This window comes from Cinclus cinclus, chromosome 14 (assembly GCF_963662255.1).
Source record: "Cinclus cinclus chromosome 14, bCinCin1.1, whole genome shotgun sequence".
In the NCBI taxonomy this organism is placed as follows: Eukaryota; Metazoa; Chordata; class Aves; order Passeriformes; family Cinclidae; genus Cinclus; species Cinclus cinclus.
In genome coordinates this window covers 18,140,018-18,157,636 of record NC_085059.1, presented here as the reverse complement: position 1 = coordinate 18,157,636, position 17,619 = coordinate 18,140,018, and the positions used below count along the sequence as shown (strand labels likewise).

The 17,619-nt window shown below is 60.5% G+C and overlaps 1 protein-coding gene across 1 annotated transcript; it reads right to left on the bottom strand.

Moving 5' to 3' along the window:
- Positions 1–658: 658 nt before the first annotated feature.
- PDLIM7 (PDZ and LIM domain 7) lies at positions 659–17,437 on the bottom strand. The gene is made up of 22 exons (XM_062501980.1): positions 17,386–17,437; positions 16,026–16,132; positions 12,551–12,702; positions 12,212–12,242; positions 10,617–10,633; positions 8,625–8,779; positions 8,239–8,275; positions 8,006–8,058; positions 7,274–7,450; positions 6,877–6,913; positions 6,396–6,434; positions 6,121–6,266; positions 5,749–5,785; positions 4,918–4,956; positions 4,641–4,795; positions 4,255–4,291; positions 3,281–3,345; positions 2,962–3,196; positions 2,704–2,884; positions 2,427–2,547; positions 1,844–1,959; positions 659–1,572 (listed from the first exon to the last, which is right to left on the bottom strand). Exons 2-22 carry the CDS (start codon positions 16,128–16,130, stop codon positions 1,486–1,488), a joined length of 2,022 nt encoding a protein of 673 aa, XP_062357964.1. The 5' UTR covers positions 16,131–16,132; positions 17,386–17,437; the 3' UTR covers positions 659–1,485.
- Positions 17,438–17,619: the final 182 nt, after the last annotated feature.

Genomic DNA, 17,619 nt, shown 5'->3' with positions numbered 1-17,619 from the left:
TCTCACAGCCAGCTCCTGCCCCCGGCAGAACCTTCCAGTAGATGAGCAAGACAGTTTTCCTTACAATTGCTCATAATGGTAAGAGCTGCAATTATTAATGACCGCTCCAGCTGTCAGAGTGGAGAGGGAGGAGAACACCCACTTCCCCACACCCGCTGCCCTCGAGCCTGTTCCAGCCGCTGTGGCCTCACACCCGTCCTTCGGGACAGCAGCTGCACCGCATGAGCGAACACTTGGCTGCTCCGCGCTGGAGAACACCCAGAGCTGGTGCACGTGGCTCACGCGTGCCCCATGACTCCTCATCCCCTCTACAGGACTCAGAGCCAGGGCATAGTGAGCAGAGGACACTGCCAGTTATGCAGGCACCCCCCACTAAGGTCTGATCCTGTCCCAATCTCTCCTTGCTGCATTTTGCCCCCCAGATTACCTACTGCCTCCATTAGCGGTCCTACCTGCTACAAGAGGGATGACCCAGTCAACACAAAAGGGTCAAGCCTGGGCTGACGTGGGCAGAGGAGGAGAAATGTGAGGGAAAGATTTTCCCTGGAAAGCTGGAAGGAGCTTAGTCAGGCCCCAGAGGGAGCAGGATGAGGGCAGAGCATGACCTTCCCAGCAGGCCACACCTCACCCAGCAAAACCACTGGCCTGGAGACAGCCGGCACTTGCAGAGATGTGTTTATTAAAGGCACTAAAAGCACCGTGGCTACATCAGTGCAGCCTGACCGGAGGGTGTGGGTTGGGGGAGGCATCGATGGCCCCAGGATGGCTGTGGGAGAGAGCTCTTTGGTAGGAAGCTGTGCCCAAGCCTTGCAGGAGCAGCTGTCTGGCTGGGCTGGCCATCAGCACACGCTGCCAGCCCACAGTTTGGCCACGCTGGGCTCAGGGTGCTGCCAGCCCCAGAGGAGAAGCAGGGTGGGGGGTATGAGGCACAGACGCTCCCAAAATGTAACTGTGGCAGGAAGCCACCACAGCAGTTTGAGGGGTGGCTGGTGGGTTCTCATGGGCAGGGCCCCAGCCGGGGACCAGGGCTGGGTCTCCAGCCCCAAGCACACAGCAGGGAAGGTAGGGGAGTGAGACAGGAGCTGGTCCTCACCCACTCAGGGATGTGTAAGAAGTATCCCTGCCCCAGCACTGAGGTGTCAGGCAGCAAAGGAGTAGCCTAGCTGTGGCAGACCCCCTGCAATTCCAGCCTCAGCCTGGTTGTGCTCATCCATTGCTGCGTGGCTCAGGGGCAGGAGATCCATGCAGCATCCCCTTCCCAGGGCTCCTAGGGCCAGTTGAGAAGCATATAAGAACCCACCCAGCTATAACAGGCTCTGGACCCAGCACTGTATCTGTCTGGAGTTGAGCCAGGAGCCGCCAGGAAAGAGGCAGGAGCAAGGGAAAGGGCCGAGGGCCCAACCTCGCTCCCTGGGGCAAGCAGAGCAGGGGCAGAGGAGCATGCAGGGCCAGGGGCATGTGTGGGCACGGCTGAATTCCCACTCTTCACACGTGGGAGAAAGCATGGCTCTTGCACAGTGGCTTGTCCTTCTTGGAGTAGAATGTCTTCCCTTCCAGGTTGGTCTGGCAGATCTGGGGAGGAGAGTGCAGATGGTCAAGCTGGGGGGCTGAGCCAGCCTCTGGATCCCCCACAGCCCAGCAGTGGTGTCACACAGGGAGCACTCCACATGGCCCTGGGGCACTGCCAGGGACCAGAAGGCTCAGAGCAGAGTCCCAAGCTCCCAGAATGGAGGCAAGCAGGAAAAATCTTGAGGCAGCAGGTCTCCTGTGTTGCCAGTGTACCCCACCCAGAGCAGGACTGTCAGGCCCTGCAATAGTTGGGGAAGGGAGGCACACTGCTCACCGCACAGACAAAGCAAGTGTCATGCCAGCTGAACCCCAGCGCCTCCAGGAATCGGTCCCCAGCATCAATCTTGAAGTCACAGCCGCGGCACTTGGTGCCAAACATCTTCTCATAGTCTAAAAGGAAAGGCAGAGCCCAGGTCAGCACTTCCATGCACTACAGCTGCTCATGCCAGGGGAGCAGAGCTGCAGCTCAGCCAGGGATCCCACAGAAACAGCCTGGAGACAACTCTGCCAGCCCCCGTCCAGGTGAGAGAATGCCCAGGAGAGGTGCAGGCTGGCCTGGACACCACAGGGCTCCAGGGGGAGGAGGAGAACCTCATCTCCCAGGATGCAGCACTCGCTTTGATGTACATCCTCCCTCATTGCCATGGCAACATAGGGAATGATAGCACTACCCTGCAGCTAGGGAGAACCAGGATGGAGGGCTCAGGGCTGTGGGACTGGGGTCTCCATGCTCCCCACAGCCCAGAGAGAGCCCTGCAGAGTAGGGCAGCTCATGTCCCCAGCCCTGTGCGCAGCTGCCGAGTCCCAGTGACGCCCCATGGCCACATGAGGTGACACATGGGGTGCCTGGGTCCTACCTCTCTCGCAGTAGGGCTGTCCCTCCTCCATGTAGAAGGCTCGGTTGCGGATGGGAGTTTTGCAGGCGTTGCAGGTGAAGCACTGCACGTGCCAGGTCATCTTCAGTGCGTGCATCACCTCCTGGAGGGGAGCCACTGTCAGCCAGGGGCAGGACCACCAAGGGCAGGAAAGGGCAAGGAAACCCCTGAGATGCGACCAAGGTGGGAAGGGACAGAGCCAGGCAGTCACAGAAGAGGGCAAGGACAGGAGATGGAGGGCAGGCTACGGGACACTCACCCCAGTGATCTTCTTCTTGCACTTGGCACAGCTGGGTGCATAGCGCGTGTCATAGCACTTGGGGCAGAAGATGGAGCCTTTCTCCTCAAAGAAGCCACCCTCATCCAGCATCTTCCTGCACTGGCAGCAGGTGAATTCCTCGGGGTGGTAATAATGTCCCAGCGCCACGAGGTACCGTCCCCTGTGGCAGGACAGGGCCACGTCAGCCACGCCAGGGCCCAGGACGTTGGCGTGGCAGTGGTGGTGGCCAGGGCTCACCTGATGACTTTGTTGCACTTGTAGCACAGGGGGGTGCGGCCAGGTCCCTCGGGGGCTTGCTGGGCCGCCTGCACGATGGAGCTGCGGTTCTGCATGGGGGTGGGTGTGGCCGGCTGGCTGTGCTTGCTCACCACCGTGCTCGTCTTGTCCGGGGCGTAGCGCTCGGCAAACGACGGGTCCACAGCCCAGGGTGGGCGGCTGGTGGGGCTGGGGGTGGCACTGGGGGTCCTGGGGGCTGCACACACATACAAGCCTTAAGGACACTGCTCCCGCTCCCTCGGCAGCCCCTCCCCAATAAGCCCAGAGATGTTTTGCTCACCCAGTCCTGGCTCAGTCTTCATTGTCGCTCCTGGGGACGGGGATGGGTCCGGCACGGAGACCTGGCTACAGAACAAGCAGTTCATCCAGCCTGTCCCACTCACCCCCACTACCCAGGGGGTGCAGGCAGGGCTCCCCACCCCAACAAGCAAGAGGGAGCAGGCCAAGTCCCCGTGCCCAGCAGTAGCTGGTTTAGTGATGAGATACTGAGCCAAGGGCCTTCAGTCCTGCCAAGACACAGCCAAGACCCCTAGGGTCTCTGGTACCCACTGTGGTGGTCTGGGGAATGGCAGGAGGGTGAGTTCTGGGCTTCTCCAGACTGACCAGGGACCCCAGGGACCGTACAGCCTTTAGCAGCCCACTAATATATGATGATCACCCCCAGCCTCATTGGAGTGAAGGCGGACCTGGATGTGACCTGAAGCAGGGAGCCCCAGAGTCCAGCTCCACAGCACTGGAACATGCAGGGCAAGCCAGGGCTAGAGAGGCATAGCCCACCGAAAGAGGGGGGAAAGAGGGAGAGGCAGTGGCTCTGTGCCTCTCCAAGACAAATTCAAAAAGGAGATAGCAACAAATCCAGCTTTCATTTGTGTCAGAGCAAACTGAGCACCCAAGGGCCATGGTACCAGGGCAGGAGGTGTCGCAGAGAGGTAAAGGCAAAAAATGGGGTACTGTCCACCCCCCTGCCTGGCCGCACAGAACAAGGAACAACCCTTGCAAGCTGGTGACTTCCTTGAGCTCAGCCGCCCCGCAGCCCCACGCCAGGCTTGCAGGACGCTGTGCCCCAGGTCCAGATGCTGCCTAAACACCACAACAACCCACTGAGATTTGGCCAGTGCCATCAGCCCCTCCCAACCCACTGTTTCTGGGACACACGGCGCAGCTCAGCATTCCCAGCTGAGGGGCAGCAATGCCCAAGGGGTTCTGCCCAGGATATGCAGCCCCCCAGCTCCTGCTGCCACACACTCCCCTTACCTGGGCTTCCTAACAAACACATCATCATGATCCTCCACTGAGCGCAGCAGGAGAGAAAGGAGGAAACAGTCAGTCCTCACAGACCAAGGCCCAGGCACAGGAAGAGAGAAAAGGGAAAAGAGGAAAACCAACCCCTCCTCCCACCAACTCCTGCCCCAAAACAAAGCCCTGCCCAGCCACAGGGCAGACCAAGATCCCAGACCAGTGTTAACCACTAGGAGACCACACACAGCCCCAGGCAGCTCCCACTGACTCATCCACCCTGAAGGGACCACATGGAGCCAAAACCAACACTCCAGTGCCACTCCAGACTCTGCTGGACCCTGGCAGCCCAGGGAGAGTCCAGCATTCCCAGCCCAGTGGCAGGCCCTGTGGGAACTCACTGCTGCTGTCTGTGCCCGTCAGCTGGGCCAGTTTGCGGAAGGTGCGGGACTGGGAGGTCCCAGTGCGGGGCTGCCAGTCCTCAGCGTCCTCTATCAGTCGCAGCTTCCCAGGGTTGCACCCGGGGGTACTGGGGGGCTCCAGAGGCTGCGGGGGCTGTCTGTGAGCAACAGAGGACAGGAGCTCAGCCAGCACCAAGCATAGACCCTGCTCTGGAACAGGGAAGCATTCCAAAAAGTGTCCTGGCACATGGCAACACCTCTGCCAGATCCTGGCACTCACCGCTGCTCCACCGTGCCCCAGCTGGACCCATGGGCATCCCTGTGGCATCAGAAAAAATGGTGGCAGAGCAGTCAGTGGCTGATCCACGGCTCAGCCCATGCTTCCTGTACGCACCCACAATCTCAGAGATACAAGAACCACATGGAAATGCCGACAGCATTCACTCCTGATCAGCCTTGCAGCCATTCCATGACCCCATAAGGTATCGTGCCCAAGATACAGTGCCTGCCCTGTGACCCCAAAAATGCCCAGACAAGTGTTGTGTCACCAGCCACCCCTACACACTGTGTCCAGCACACTGCGCTGCGTATTGGCTTCCCCAGCTTGCTGCCAGCAATGCCCAGTGGGTCTTGCCTGCACACCCATTCGAGGACAAACTGTCTGGCTGGTGGGTGCCCAGGCAGGAACCTCCCAGGTGAAGGCTAAAGCAGTGGCTGAGCACTGGCAGTGCCTGTTGTGGAGTGAGCACAGGGTGGGGGCTCTGCAGCTCCACCACCAGCTCAGCCCTGGTAGAAGGCAAGGAGGAAGAGGGACAGAAGAATCCACAACAGGGCAAAGAGCTTGCCCAGAGTCCTGAGAAGTAGTGCTGCTGAGGGGAAATGAGCCAGCAGCACTCACCCAGCTCTGCCACACCAGGCTCACGAACAACGTGCCCCAGGTGCAGGCTCTAGCCAGCACCTCCCAATATCCCATAGCCAGGTTTTCCCAGTGCCACCAGCTCCTCCACTCCTTGTATGCCCAAAAGGCTAAGGTGCAGCTCAGCATCCCCAGCTCAGAGCCAGCAGTGCCCAGACACCTGGGACATGCAGCCTCAGCACATGCTCCCCTTACCTGGGCTTTTTAACAATCTCATCCTCACCATCCTCCACTGAGTGCAGCAGGAAAGAAAGGGGTACATGGCATCAGTCTGCAGTGACTGATACCCAGGAGAAGCAGGAAAGGAAAGGAGGAAAACCAACCTCCCAACCCAACATCCCCTCGCCCCATCACACAGCCCTGTCTGGCCACAGGGCAGAGCACAACCCCAGACCACAAGCCACACACAGCCCCAGTCAGCTCCCACTGGCTCAGCTGCCCTCAAAGGATGACTTGGGGCCAAAATCAAACTCCTGATGTCACATCACCCCACTGCCTCTCCCAGCTTCTGGTTACCCCAAAACAGTCCCGCATCCCTAGCCAGCACCAGGCCCTGTGGGAACTCACTGCCATCTGTGCCCGTCAGCTGGGCCAGTTTGCGGAAGGAGCGGGACTGGGAGGTCCCGGTGCGGGGCTGCCAGTCCTCAGCGTCCTCTAACATCCGCAACTTCCCAGGATCACACCCAGGGGTACTGGGGGGCTCCAGAGGCTGCCTGTGAGTGACAGAGGGCAGGAGCTCAGCCAGCACCAAGCACAGACCCTGCCCAACACTACAGCACAAGGCAGTGCTTTCAAAGGTGACCTGGCACAAGGCAACACCTCTGCCAGATCCTGGCACTCACCGCTGCTCCACTGTGCCCCAGCTGGAGCCATGGGAATCCCTGTAACATTGGAAAAAACAGCAGCATAACAGTCACTGTTTGACCATCCCTGCCATATTCACCCACAGGCCCACGGAGGCACGAGCCACGTGGCAATACTGACCAGCAGCCTTGCCTGCTCCACAGCAAAGCACCAAGACCAGTTGCTACCCAGCACCTCCCAACATCTCCAGCAAGGTGTTGTGATTGTCACCAGCCACCCCTACCCAGATGGGTGCTTGGGGCAGGACCCTCCTGAGGTGACAGTCAGAACAGTGGCTGAGTGCTGGCAGTGCCCGTTGTGCAGCTCTGAAAACATCTCAAGACTGGGAGAGGGGACAGAGAGGGAGGGAAGAACCCCCAGCAGTGCGAAGAGCACCCGCAGAGTGACTGCAAGCAGTGAGGGTGAAGTGCCTGTGGGGGCTGAGCCTGGCATGGGCACCTTGTGGCTCCTGCCCCTTACCTGGGCTTTTTAACAGGCTCTTCCTCACCATCATCCACTGATAACACCAGGAAAGAAAGGGGGAGATGGAGTCAGTCTGCAGCAATTGAGGCCCAGGCAGAGCAGGAAGGAAAGGGAAGGGAAAGGAAGGAAAAATGCCCTCTCCTCCCACTACCCACCCCCCTGCCTCAACACACAGCCCTGCCCAGCCACAGGACAGAGCACAGGTCCAGCCCAGCAGCACCACAAGCCCACACAGCTCTGGGCAGCTCCCACTGGTTCAGCTGCTACAGAGGGTCCAAATGGGGTCAAAACCATTGCCCTGCTGTAACAACACATCACGGCCTTTATCCAATTGCCCCAGCAAAGCTGGGGACACCTGGGTAGTCAGTCAGTGCCAGGCCCTGTGGGAACTCACTGCTGTTTGCTCCCACCAGCCGGGCCAGTTTGCGGAAGGAACGGGACTGGGAGGTCCAGGTGTGGGGCTTTGAGTCGTCAATGTCCTCTAACATCCTCAGCTTCACAGGGTCACACACAGTGTCAATGGGGGGCTCCAGCAGCTGCGGGGGCTGCCTGTGAGTGACAGAGGACAGAGCTCAGCACCAGGATTGGACCCTGCTCTGGAAGAGGGAAGCACCCCCAAAAATGCCCTGGCACATGCCAACACCTCTGCCAGACCCTGGCACTCACCAATGCTGCCCCGTGCCCCAGCTGGACCCACAGGCATCCCTGCGGTATCAGAAAGAATGGTGGCACAGCAGTTAGCGTCTGACCAGCCCATCCCTCCCCGTACACATCCACAGCCCCACAGACACATGAGCTATGTGGAAATGCTGACAGCGTTCACTCCTGATCAGCCTTGCAGCCATTCCATGGCCCCACATGATATTGTGCCCCACCCATAGTTCCCTACCCTGCAACTCCCAACACCCCCAGCAAGGTGCTGTCAGTGCCAGCAGCCACCCATGCCCACTGCGTCCAGCACATTGTGCTGCATCTTGGCCTCCCTAGTTTGCTGCCAGCAGTGCCAAGAGGGTCCTGCCTGCCCACCCACCCAGCATGAGGACACCTCATCTGGAGACAGCCTGCCTGGCTGATGGGTGTCTGGGCAGGACCCTCCTGAGGTTGACAGTCAGAGCAGTGGCTGTGCCTTTTGTGGTGTGAGCACAGGGCAGAGCCTGTGGCTCTGCCAACAGCTTGGCTCTAGGAAGAAAGAAAGGACAGGACAGAGGGTGGATGATCAGGAGAGGAGAGAAAAACAGCAACAGGGCAAGAGCCTCCCCTGAGTGACTGCAAGCAGTGAGAGAGAACAAGCCTTGTGGGCTGAGCCCAGGATGGGCACCTTGTGGCTACTGCTGCTGCCCAGGCACACGCTCCCCTTACCTAGGCTTTTTAACAATCTCATCCTCACCATCCTCCACTGAGTGCAGCAGGAGAGAAAGGGGTACATGGCATCAGTCTGCAGTGACTAACATCCAGGAAAAGCAGGAAGGGAAAGGAGGAAAACCAACCTCCCAACTCACCATCCTCTTGCCCCATCACACAGCCCTGTCTGGCCACAGGGCAGAGCACAACCCCAGACCAGCAGCACCATCAGGAGCCCACACACAGCCCTGGGCAGACCTTGCTGGCTCAGCTGCCCTCAGGGAGTTACCTGGGGCCAAAACCCTAACTCCTGATGTCACATCACCCCACTGCCTCTCCCAGCTTCTGGTTACCCCAAAACAGTCCCGCATCCCTAGCCAGCACCAGGCCCTGTGGGAACTCACTGCCATCTGTGCCCGTCAGCTGGGCCAGTTTGCGGAAGGAGCGGGACTGGGAGGTCCCGGTGCGGGGCTGCCAGTCCTCAGCGTCCTCTAACATCCGCAACTTCCCAGGATCACACCCAGGGGTACTGGGGGGCTCCAGAGGCTGTGGGGGCTGCCTGTGAGTGACAGAGGGCAGAAGTTTCAGCCAGCACCAAGCACAGACCCTGCTTCAGCACAGGGCAGTGCTTTCAAAGGTGCCCTCACCAAACCCTGGCACTCACCACTGCTCCACTGTGCCCCAGCTGGACCCATGGGCATCCCTGTAATATTGGAAAGAATGGTAGCACAACACTCAGTATTTGACCACGGCACAGCCCATCCCTCACAAAGGCACTTCAGAACTAAGACAAGTTGGAGACACTCACTCAGCTCTGCCCTGCCATCCCACAGCCCCACACCAGGCTCATGGTACACTGTCCAGCACCTCCCAAGACCCCCAGCAAGGTGTTGTCAGTGCACCAGCCCTCTCCAGATCCCTTTTCCTCAAGAAGCAACGGCAGAGCTTGGCCTCCCCACCTTGGTGCCAACAGTGCCCAGCAGGTCCTACCCAGCAAAGGACATCTTGTCTGCCAGTGGGTGTCCCAGCAGGACCCTCCCGAGGTGATGGCCAGAGCAGTGGCTGAGCTCTGGCAGTGCCTACTGTGGGGTGAGTGCAGGGCAAGCTCTACAGCTCCACCAACAGCTTTACTCTTGGAGAGGGAGAGAAAGAACAGAGCAAAGAGCTTCCCCCTAAGTGACTGCAAGCAGCAAGAAAGAAGCAAGTGTGTGGGCCGAGCCTGGGGTGGGCACCTCGTGGCTCCTGCTGCTGCTCTGGCACACGCTCCCCTTACCTGGGCTTTTTAACAAGTTCGTCCTCACCATCCTCAGCTGAGCATAGCAGGAGAGAAAGAGGGAGATGGAGTCAGTCTGTAGCAACTGGGGCCCAGAGACAGCAGAAAGGGAAAAGGAACAGGAAAGGGAAAAGGACCGCTCCTCCCACTGCCCACCTGTCCCAACACACAGCCCTGCACAGCCACAGAGCAGAGCACGGCTCCAGCCCAGCAGCACCACCACGAGCCCACACAGCCTGAGGCAGCTCTGCCTGGCTTAACTGCCCCATAGGGCCAAAACCAACACTCCATGAGGCACCAAAGCCTTTATCCAGCTCCAGTTTCCCCAGCAAAGCTGGGCAGTCAGCCAGTGCCAGGCCCTGTGGGAACTCACTGCTGTCTGCGCCCACCAGCCGAGACAGTTTGCGGAAGGAACGGGACTGGGAGGTCCAGCTGTGGGGCTTTGAGTCGTCAATGTCCTCTAACATCCGCAGCTTCACAGGGTCACATACAGTGTCAATGGGGGACTCCAGCAGCTGTGGGGGCTGCCTGTGAGTGACAGAGTCATCTGTCAAATCTGACAGATCTCCTGGGGCTGTCCCCCACCTTCACCAGCACAGAATCACAGCACGCCAGTACCAGAGACGCCACACCTTGTCTTACTCTCCCACCTCACAACTCCTCCCTCACAAAGGCTGGGCCTGTGGAGGCTCACTCTGGAATGACCACCACCATTCCCGGAAATTTGAAACTGGCCCCAGGGGCCAGAAAGAGAAAGGACAGAGCAAGAATAAGCCAAGGTCAAAAAAACCAACATTGGGGAAGCTGCACCACGGCTGTCTATGGCAGTGCCACCTGGCCCTGGGCACAGTGCCCAGCACAGCCCATCAGCCCTTGCCCAGCCACATCTTGGGGAACAGGAAATGGATCACACACAGGGACACTCCAGGACCCCAGCAGCTGGCAGAGACAGGCAGCTGTCTCCTCTACACTAGGGACAGCTTGGTGCCAGGAGTGACCCTCCCACATGGGCAGAGCAGTGCCTGCTGCCCATCCCCAGGCTGGCCCTGCCCCAGAGGACGGGGCACTGGCAGGGAAGAGGCATGCAGGGAGGATAGAGAGAGCAGATAAAAGGCTTACTGACTTGTCAAGGCTCAGCACCTGTAGGGAGAGGGAAAGAGAAAGGGAGGAGAGAAAGAAAGAAAAAGGAAGGTGAAATTAGACCTGCAGCACCCAAGAAGTTTCCAGAGCTTACCTATGGCTTGTATTAGTCCCCCTATCCCTGAGTCTCACATCCAGCTTGCCCAGGGCTGAGAGCACACTGGGACACAGGGGCAGGTGCCAGCAGACCAGACGGTGCTCCTTCAGTCCCCAGAACAGGTCTGGATGCCCAGGGCAGTCAATGCCACATCCCGCCCCATTGCCCAGTTCCTGGGCCTATGGCAGCTCTGGCAGGAGAAGCAGGGACCAGTAGCTGCTGGACACAGGCAGCAGAGCTGGGGGAGAATAGCGTGGCAGGGCTGGAGGCCATCATTCTGCCCAGATCCTTCCTGCAGCCAGGAGAACAGCAGGACTTCCCCAGCAGGCTGGTGGTCACATCCCTACCACTGCAGATGCCAGCCAGTGTCCTGCTACAGGCACCATGTCAAGCCTGGCAGGAATCCCCACAGGCTGACACATCCCTGAGCAAGGGACAGGCGCGATCGTGGCTGTGTCCCTGTGTGTGACAGTTCTGTTGTGCCTCCTCAGCAGCAGCCACCGGTTACTCCGGCACGGGCACTGTCAACCGCTCCCACCCAGGGTGCCTGGCATGCAAGGCGCAGCAGGGCTGGGCAGCAGGCTCCCCCCAGTCCTCAGGGAGCAGGATGAACAGCAACATACCCGTTGTGCTGGGGGGTGCAGGCGGGCACCAGGGGCGCGTACGTCACAGGTTTCGTCACCAGCCCGGGCTGTGGGTTCGGAGGTGAGCCAGCCCCAAAGGGCCGAGCTGTTTTGTTGAGGGCGGTGCTGGGAGCGAAGTTATATTTCAGGGGTTCAGAGCAGGGGAGTGAGTCCTGAGCGAGACAAAACACACAGACACGGGCTCACACATCAAGCAGCATGCAAGGGGCAGCCCTGGGCCAGGCAGCACAGCAGGCAGCCAGGTAGGAAAGCCAGGCAGCACGTGCACCTTGGAGACCAGGTTCTGCCAGGCTGGCACTCACTCCACTGGGCACCTGGCCCAGCGACAGCAGGTCACAAACCCAGCCTGAGGGTCATTTGAAGATTAGTAGGTGCCCCGTACACTCGCTGCTGCCCGCGGCAGGGCGGTGCATGCACACACGCCGACTTCAACTGTCCCATGGCACAAAGCTGAACATACGCAGGTGGCTTCCGCCCAGGAGCCACCAGTCACCAGCCCCAACCCTGCCTCCCTGTGACAGGGTTACTCCCCAGCACTAGCAAACATGGTGCTGCACCTGCCCAGCCTCCTCCCCTGTGCTGGCCCCTCTGCATCCCTGCCCACACCCAGCACCAGCAGGGACACAATCTGGCACCTACTGTGCAGATCCTGCTCCCTCTGATCCTCCGTGGTGCCAAAGGTCAGAGCTGCTTCTCCAGCTGGGTTTTCTAGACCTCCAAACACACCCTAGCCCCCTAAAAGCCCCAGGAGCAAAGTCCATTTTTTTGACTACACTAATACTCCCTACCCCTGAGATGAGGTTGAGCTGCCACTGCAGCACCAGGAGCAACACGTACCTTCTGTGGCTTCCCCAGCTGGTTCTGGGCTCTGCAAGAGAGGAGACAGATGGGCAGGTACTGAAGCTGGCCCCAGACACCAACAGCATGTTGGTATCCCAGAGATGCAGCACCCAACCGAGGGGAAACAAAGCCTGGTGGCACTGCCCTGTGGCTTGCAGTCAGGTTGAGCCTTATCCAGGCAAGCAAGACCTTGGACACAGCCAGGGACTTCCAGGCTCTAAGTAAGGAGCAGTGATGCTGGGAGATGTTGATGCCAGGAGGTGGCACTGGGGAGAAGGCCCTGATTCTACTCCAGTCACACCAGAACCCCATGTTTGAGGGACCCACAATTCCTACCTGCTCAAGGTGAGGCAGAGCCTGTCCCCACAAGCACGGATCCTGTTCTGGGCCTCGATGTGTGTCATGGCACTGGTACTCTCCCCATCAATGTACAGCACCCAGTCGCCCACTCCCACGCCGGCCTGGGCTGCCTTCCCACCCAGAGTCAGCTGCAGGACAGACAGAGTTAGGGAGAGCAGGAACAGTCAAGCAGTGACGTGGGAGCAGAGTGACATCCTCACGACGGGCAGGGGCCTGCCAAGGCCCAGGATCCCCAGCCCAGCTCAGCACACCACACAGACCTGACACAGGGGAAAGTGGGGATCCTCAGATTACTCCCCATTTCCCTGTGCACGAGCCCAGCCTCTTCCCCTTGGCAGCAGCAGAAGGCAAAGCATTTATCCAGAGCACTGCCCAGCCCCTGCCCTCTGGCATGGCTGGGGACCCTGCCAGCACCCCAGGGCCTCATCACTGTGACACCAAACATAGAGGCAGTGCTGCCTCAGCCTCGACAAGAAGCCCAGCCACCCCTTGGAGTCATCCCTGTGGTCCCGGGGCAGGAAGGGAACGCAGTGAGTCAGGGCCCGTTGGGCAGCCCACATCTCACTGGAAACCACAGGCATGTCCAGCCCTTTGCCTGGGGCAGGGGAAGGACAGGGGAGGCACCCCTTGGGCACTCCCCCCAGCCGCCCGCGCTCCCGTCCCGTTCCCACCAGGCGCAGACATTACCTCATTCCCACAGAGGAGCAGGAGCCCTCCCGGGGCAGGGAGACACCCGCCCCCACCGGGACAGCCGGGAGCACAGCCACAAGCTCCCCTTCCTGGCCACAGTGCCAGGGACGAGCCTTACCCCTGCTAAGGCTCCATGGCACTGCTGTACATCAATACCATGCTGTGAAGGGGAAGCTGCCCTCCCCTCCCACCAGGGATGCACAGTCAGAGGTGAGCAGGGCCCGGAGCACCGCACACAGCTCCCAGGCACTGACAGACAGACAGACAGACGTGGGCAGGCTGCAGCCATTCCTGCTCCTCCAGCATGGAAGAACTCGAGGCGCTTGGACCCAGACCAAGTATTTCCTCAAGTCCTGTTCGACATGAACATAAAAGGAGCGAGCCAGATTCCCAGCACTGTCAGAGGGCTGAAAAATCCCTGCCAGAGAGTCCTGGCCCCTCCTTGCAGAACCAAGCTCGCCCCAGAGCCACAAATCCCTTCTTGAGGACAGCACCAGCCCTCCATGCAAGGCCAAACACCACATATAGGCTGGATGTGGCCCAGTTCCATCTGCATCCCATTGCTATTCCCAGCAGGACTTGGGTACCCCCACCCCGTACCCCACACTGCCCTCCCATTTGTCCTGCCCAGCACTGGAAGGTGCCCTCGGCAGCAGTGATGTCCCCAGCTCCTGGCCATGCTGCTGCAAGCCCCAGCTTGCTGCCCTGGAGGGCTGGGGAAGGTATGGGGCGGCTGTGTGGGTTTGGAGGCAGGAGCAGGAATTGGAAGAGGTTTTCACACGACTGCCCAGGAAGGGGAGAGCACGTCAGGCTGCGTCATGAAGCTTCACCCAGCCTGGTCAGCACTTCCTGTCCCCCTCCATGCCAACGTGCAGGAAACCCCTTTGACAGGTGCCAGCTCAACCCAGAGCCATGGCAGTGCCAGCCCTCCTACTTCCCACCTAGACCTGCTAACCAGGACTTCCTTCCTCCCCTCTCCACCCAATCTTTTGTTCCCTGCACCTCCATCACCACATCCAGAGAGGTGCTCACCTACATCCTTGTCCAGGGGTCTCTAGGACAGAGCATCCCTCAGCACCTTCCCACCACCACCATCAAAGTGTCTCTCCGCTTTCACACCTGGCAGATACCTGGATGTGCCATGCAGCTTCCAGCTATCCAGAGTGCAGTGCTTATCCTGACTCCAGCACAGGGACCATGGTTTACAGCCTGCCTAGCCAAGGTGCGAGCACCCTAGCAGAGCCCCGTGCCACAAGGGGTGCACGTCAGACAGCCATGGTGGCACCTCTTTTGTGCGATCAGTGAGCTGAAACAGCCTCACTGCTCACTAAGGAGTGTCACAGCAATGGACACAGCTGAAAGCCAAGTCAATGGACACACCAGCACTGCCCTGTGCAGCCCACCCTGAAGACCTGCAGAGCAGGGCCCCACTGCAGCCCACAGTGCTGGGGCAGGATGCTTCCTTCCTGCCCATCTGCATCAGGGCCAGCTCACGGGAAGCAGGGGCCAAGGACAGCATCATGCTCTGGGCAGCAGGTCTGGGGATGCCTCTGGAGAACAGAGCAGCACAGGCTCACACCTTCCCATCAAAGCACACTGCTCTGCCATGCAGCCCAGCCTCACCAGATAGCCCCCAAAGCCACCTGCATCCCCTGGGAATGTCCTCCCTGCTCCTGCCCAGGACGGCAGCACTGCCCAGGCCTCACCAAGCACTGCTTCACGAGGCCCCTGCCCCAGGCTCTGGGAGGCTCCTCCATCCGACCAGACCCTTTGTTAAGAACTGGCTGGCAGCCAAGAGAAACATTTTTTAGAGAATAAACTCGCTGAAGCCGTCTCTGCATGCTCAGCAGAGATCAGCAGGCCCCAGGGCAGAGGCACTGGCGACTCCAGCCTCACACAGTGCCCTCAGGGCCCGTCCTCCATGCTGGGATGCTGTGGAGATATGTGCCCTCTGGGACAGGTGTGCAGTGCCCGACTCGTGCCAGGGGCAGGTCCCCGTGCAGCACTCGATGCCACGAGCAAAGCTGTCCTTTGAGAAGCAGCCTCTGTGCCAGCTGCCCAAGCGCCAGCGGCACAGACGATGCAGTCACATTCCAAGGCTTATAAGGCAATTGTGTGGCCAAAGCTGTGGCCAGCACCCGCCCAGGGACGGGGACCTGCACACACCCAGGGTCAGACCCGAGAACATCCAGCGGGAGAGGCTCAAACAGTGGCCTCAGGGCACAACCAGCTGTGCCACAATGGCTCTCACTGGAGAAACAGTGGAATTTCGTGGAGGGAGTCACATCCCTGTACAGGCAGCAGTGCAGCTTCCTCCTCTTTATGCCCATTTCAGGAGTGACCTCAGGCACAGAGTTGGGAGCAGTGCTGTGGAAAGGAGGGCAGAAGGGCACTGACTAGGTCTTGGCATGCCATGCCCAGTGCTGGGGTGCAGACCAGGAAGCCAGTCCCACATCTCAGAGAGCAGATCCCTCCCTGCTGTGGTGGGCACACTCCGGAAGGGGCCTCCACTGCCCCCCTCTGCAGAGGCTGTGCAGAATTTCACATTTCTGCTTGCAGCTCTCTGCCCGGAACACCCCCGTGCTGGGCTGCAGCTGATAAGGGACCAAGGAGGCTACATGGAGCCAGGCAGGGCAGGATGCAGCATTCCCGGGGCCCCAGCTCATCTACATCCCTCATACGGCTCTGCCTCAGCCACTGCGGCCTCCCTCCCACAGAGGCAGGAGGAAGGATGGGTGTCACCAGCCTTGGTTTCTCTTACCCTGGAGATGGAGAGCGGCATGCTGAAATCCTTCCCTCCCTGCAGCCTGAAACCCCAGGGTGCCGGCCCATTCAGCATCACCTTGTAGGACTCCATGTCGCCCATCTCTGCAAAGGAAGAGGGTGTGATCCCAGTTTTAGGGTACGTGGAAACAATGCAGGGAGAGCAGGCGAGGAGAGGGCTCAGTGCCCGGCAGGGTAGGACAGGAGGCAGGTCACGTTCCCAGCTGTAACTCCACCCTGACCATCCTACACTGTGGTTAGAGACGCACCCCAAATCTATCAGCATCTTCTCCAGTAACGTCAGAGCTGAGGGGCCCAGGCTAACACTGACTAGTGCCAGGGAGCCAGGCACAGCCCTGCTGCCACCCACAGTGGAGTGTCTGTGGGGCTCTCCTCTCCTCCCAAACCTGGGATGTGCTCTCCCTTGCAGCACCCCAGGAACTCCTGCTGCTGAGAGCCAAGGATGCTCAGACCGCAGAGAAGCAACAGCAGGTACAGAAGGACAGGAACCAGAAGCATTTCTGCCGGATGAACTAGCAGCAGCAGCAGCAGCACAGGAGCTGCGTGATGCCACCCGAGGCGCCTGGCAGAGCAGCCAGGCTGGCATTCCGGCAGCCGGCCGAGCAGATGCTCGCTGGGAGCGAGCCCATCTCCGGGGCTTCGGCAGGAGGGAATCCCGCCGCTCCCCTGCCTGACAGCTGTCAGCCGGCCAAGACTCCGGACAGATGAGCCAACGCCAGCCTCTTGCCACCTTTTACCTGGAAGAAGCCGCCAGACCCCCTCGAACGGCCCCAGGACCTTCCTCCCGAGGGCGGACAGGGCCGGCTGCGGAGCTCCCCACGCCTCGCACGGCCCGGCTGCAGGGCTAGGGGCCAGCGTGCCCCCGCTCTCCCCGGGCCGGTGTACGGGCTATATAAGGCGTGTAAGACGACACCAGCCCGCTCCCCGCTCGGGAGGGCCGGGGGAAGAACTGCGTGTCAGGCATTCCCGGCGTCCGGGAGCCGCGAAAGCCCCAGCGAGGCGCCGGGACGCGGCGGCCAGGAGCGGGCGGATACCCCCCGCCCCTCCCCGGCGGGAAGGGGCCCGACTGCACTGGGGGTCCCCAGCGTGCACAAGCCGGGGAGCCTTTCTTCTTGCTGGGAAGCCCCACCCTGACCCGCGGGGGGGGGCTCGGGACCCCTTCCTATCCCACACCGCCGCCCCTCCCGGGGTCGGGGACGCCGGCTCTGCCCCGCAGGGGCCCGACCCTAATCATCTACATTCCCCTTAAGCCAGGCCTCAGCCCTCTACTCCCCATGCCCCAATCCCCCCCGGCAGAGGACGGAGCCTCCCGCCACGGCCCGGCTCCCCGGACTCACCCGCGGCCAGCGGGGCCCGGCGAAGCAGGCGGGAGCGGAGCGCTGCGGGACGACGCGGGACTCGAACCCGGGCACCGCCCCCGCCCGGCCCGGCCCCAGTCTATATAGGATCGGGAGGGGGCGGAGCCAGCGGGCGTGTCCGCCAATCACCGTTCGCGCCTCTGCCTGTCGGGGCGGGCACGGCGGTGCCCCCTAGCGGGGAGGCTCGAGCTGCCCCCACCCGCCCCCTCACTC

Excerpts from the sequence above, each read along its gene's own strand:
- PDLIM7 (XM_062501980.1), bottom strand. The coding sequence starts at position 16,130 with ATGGGCGACATGGAGTCCTACAAGGTGATGCTGAATGGGCCGGCACCC. Across the intron at positions 8,059-8,238 it reads GAGATTGTTAAAAAGCCTAG|AGCCAAGCTGTTGGCAGAGC; the intron begins GTAAGGGGAGCG and ends CTTTCTTCCTAG. Across the intron at positions 3,346-4,254 it reads GTGTTTGTTAGGAAGCCCAG|CCAGGTCTCCGTGCCGGACC; the intron begins GTAAGGGGAGTG and ends CTTGTTCTGTAG.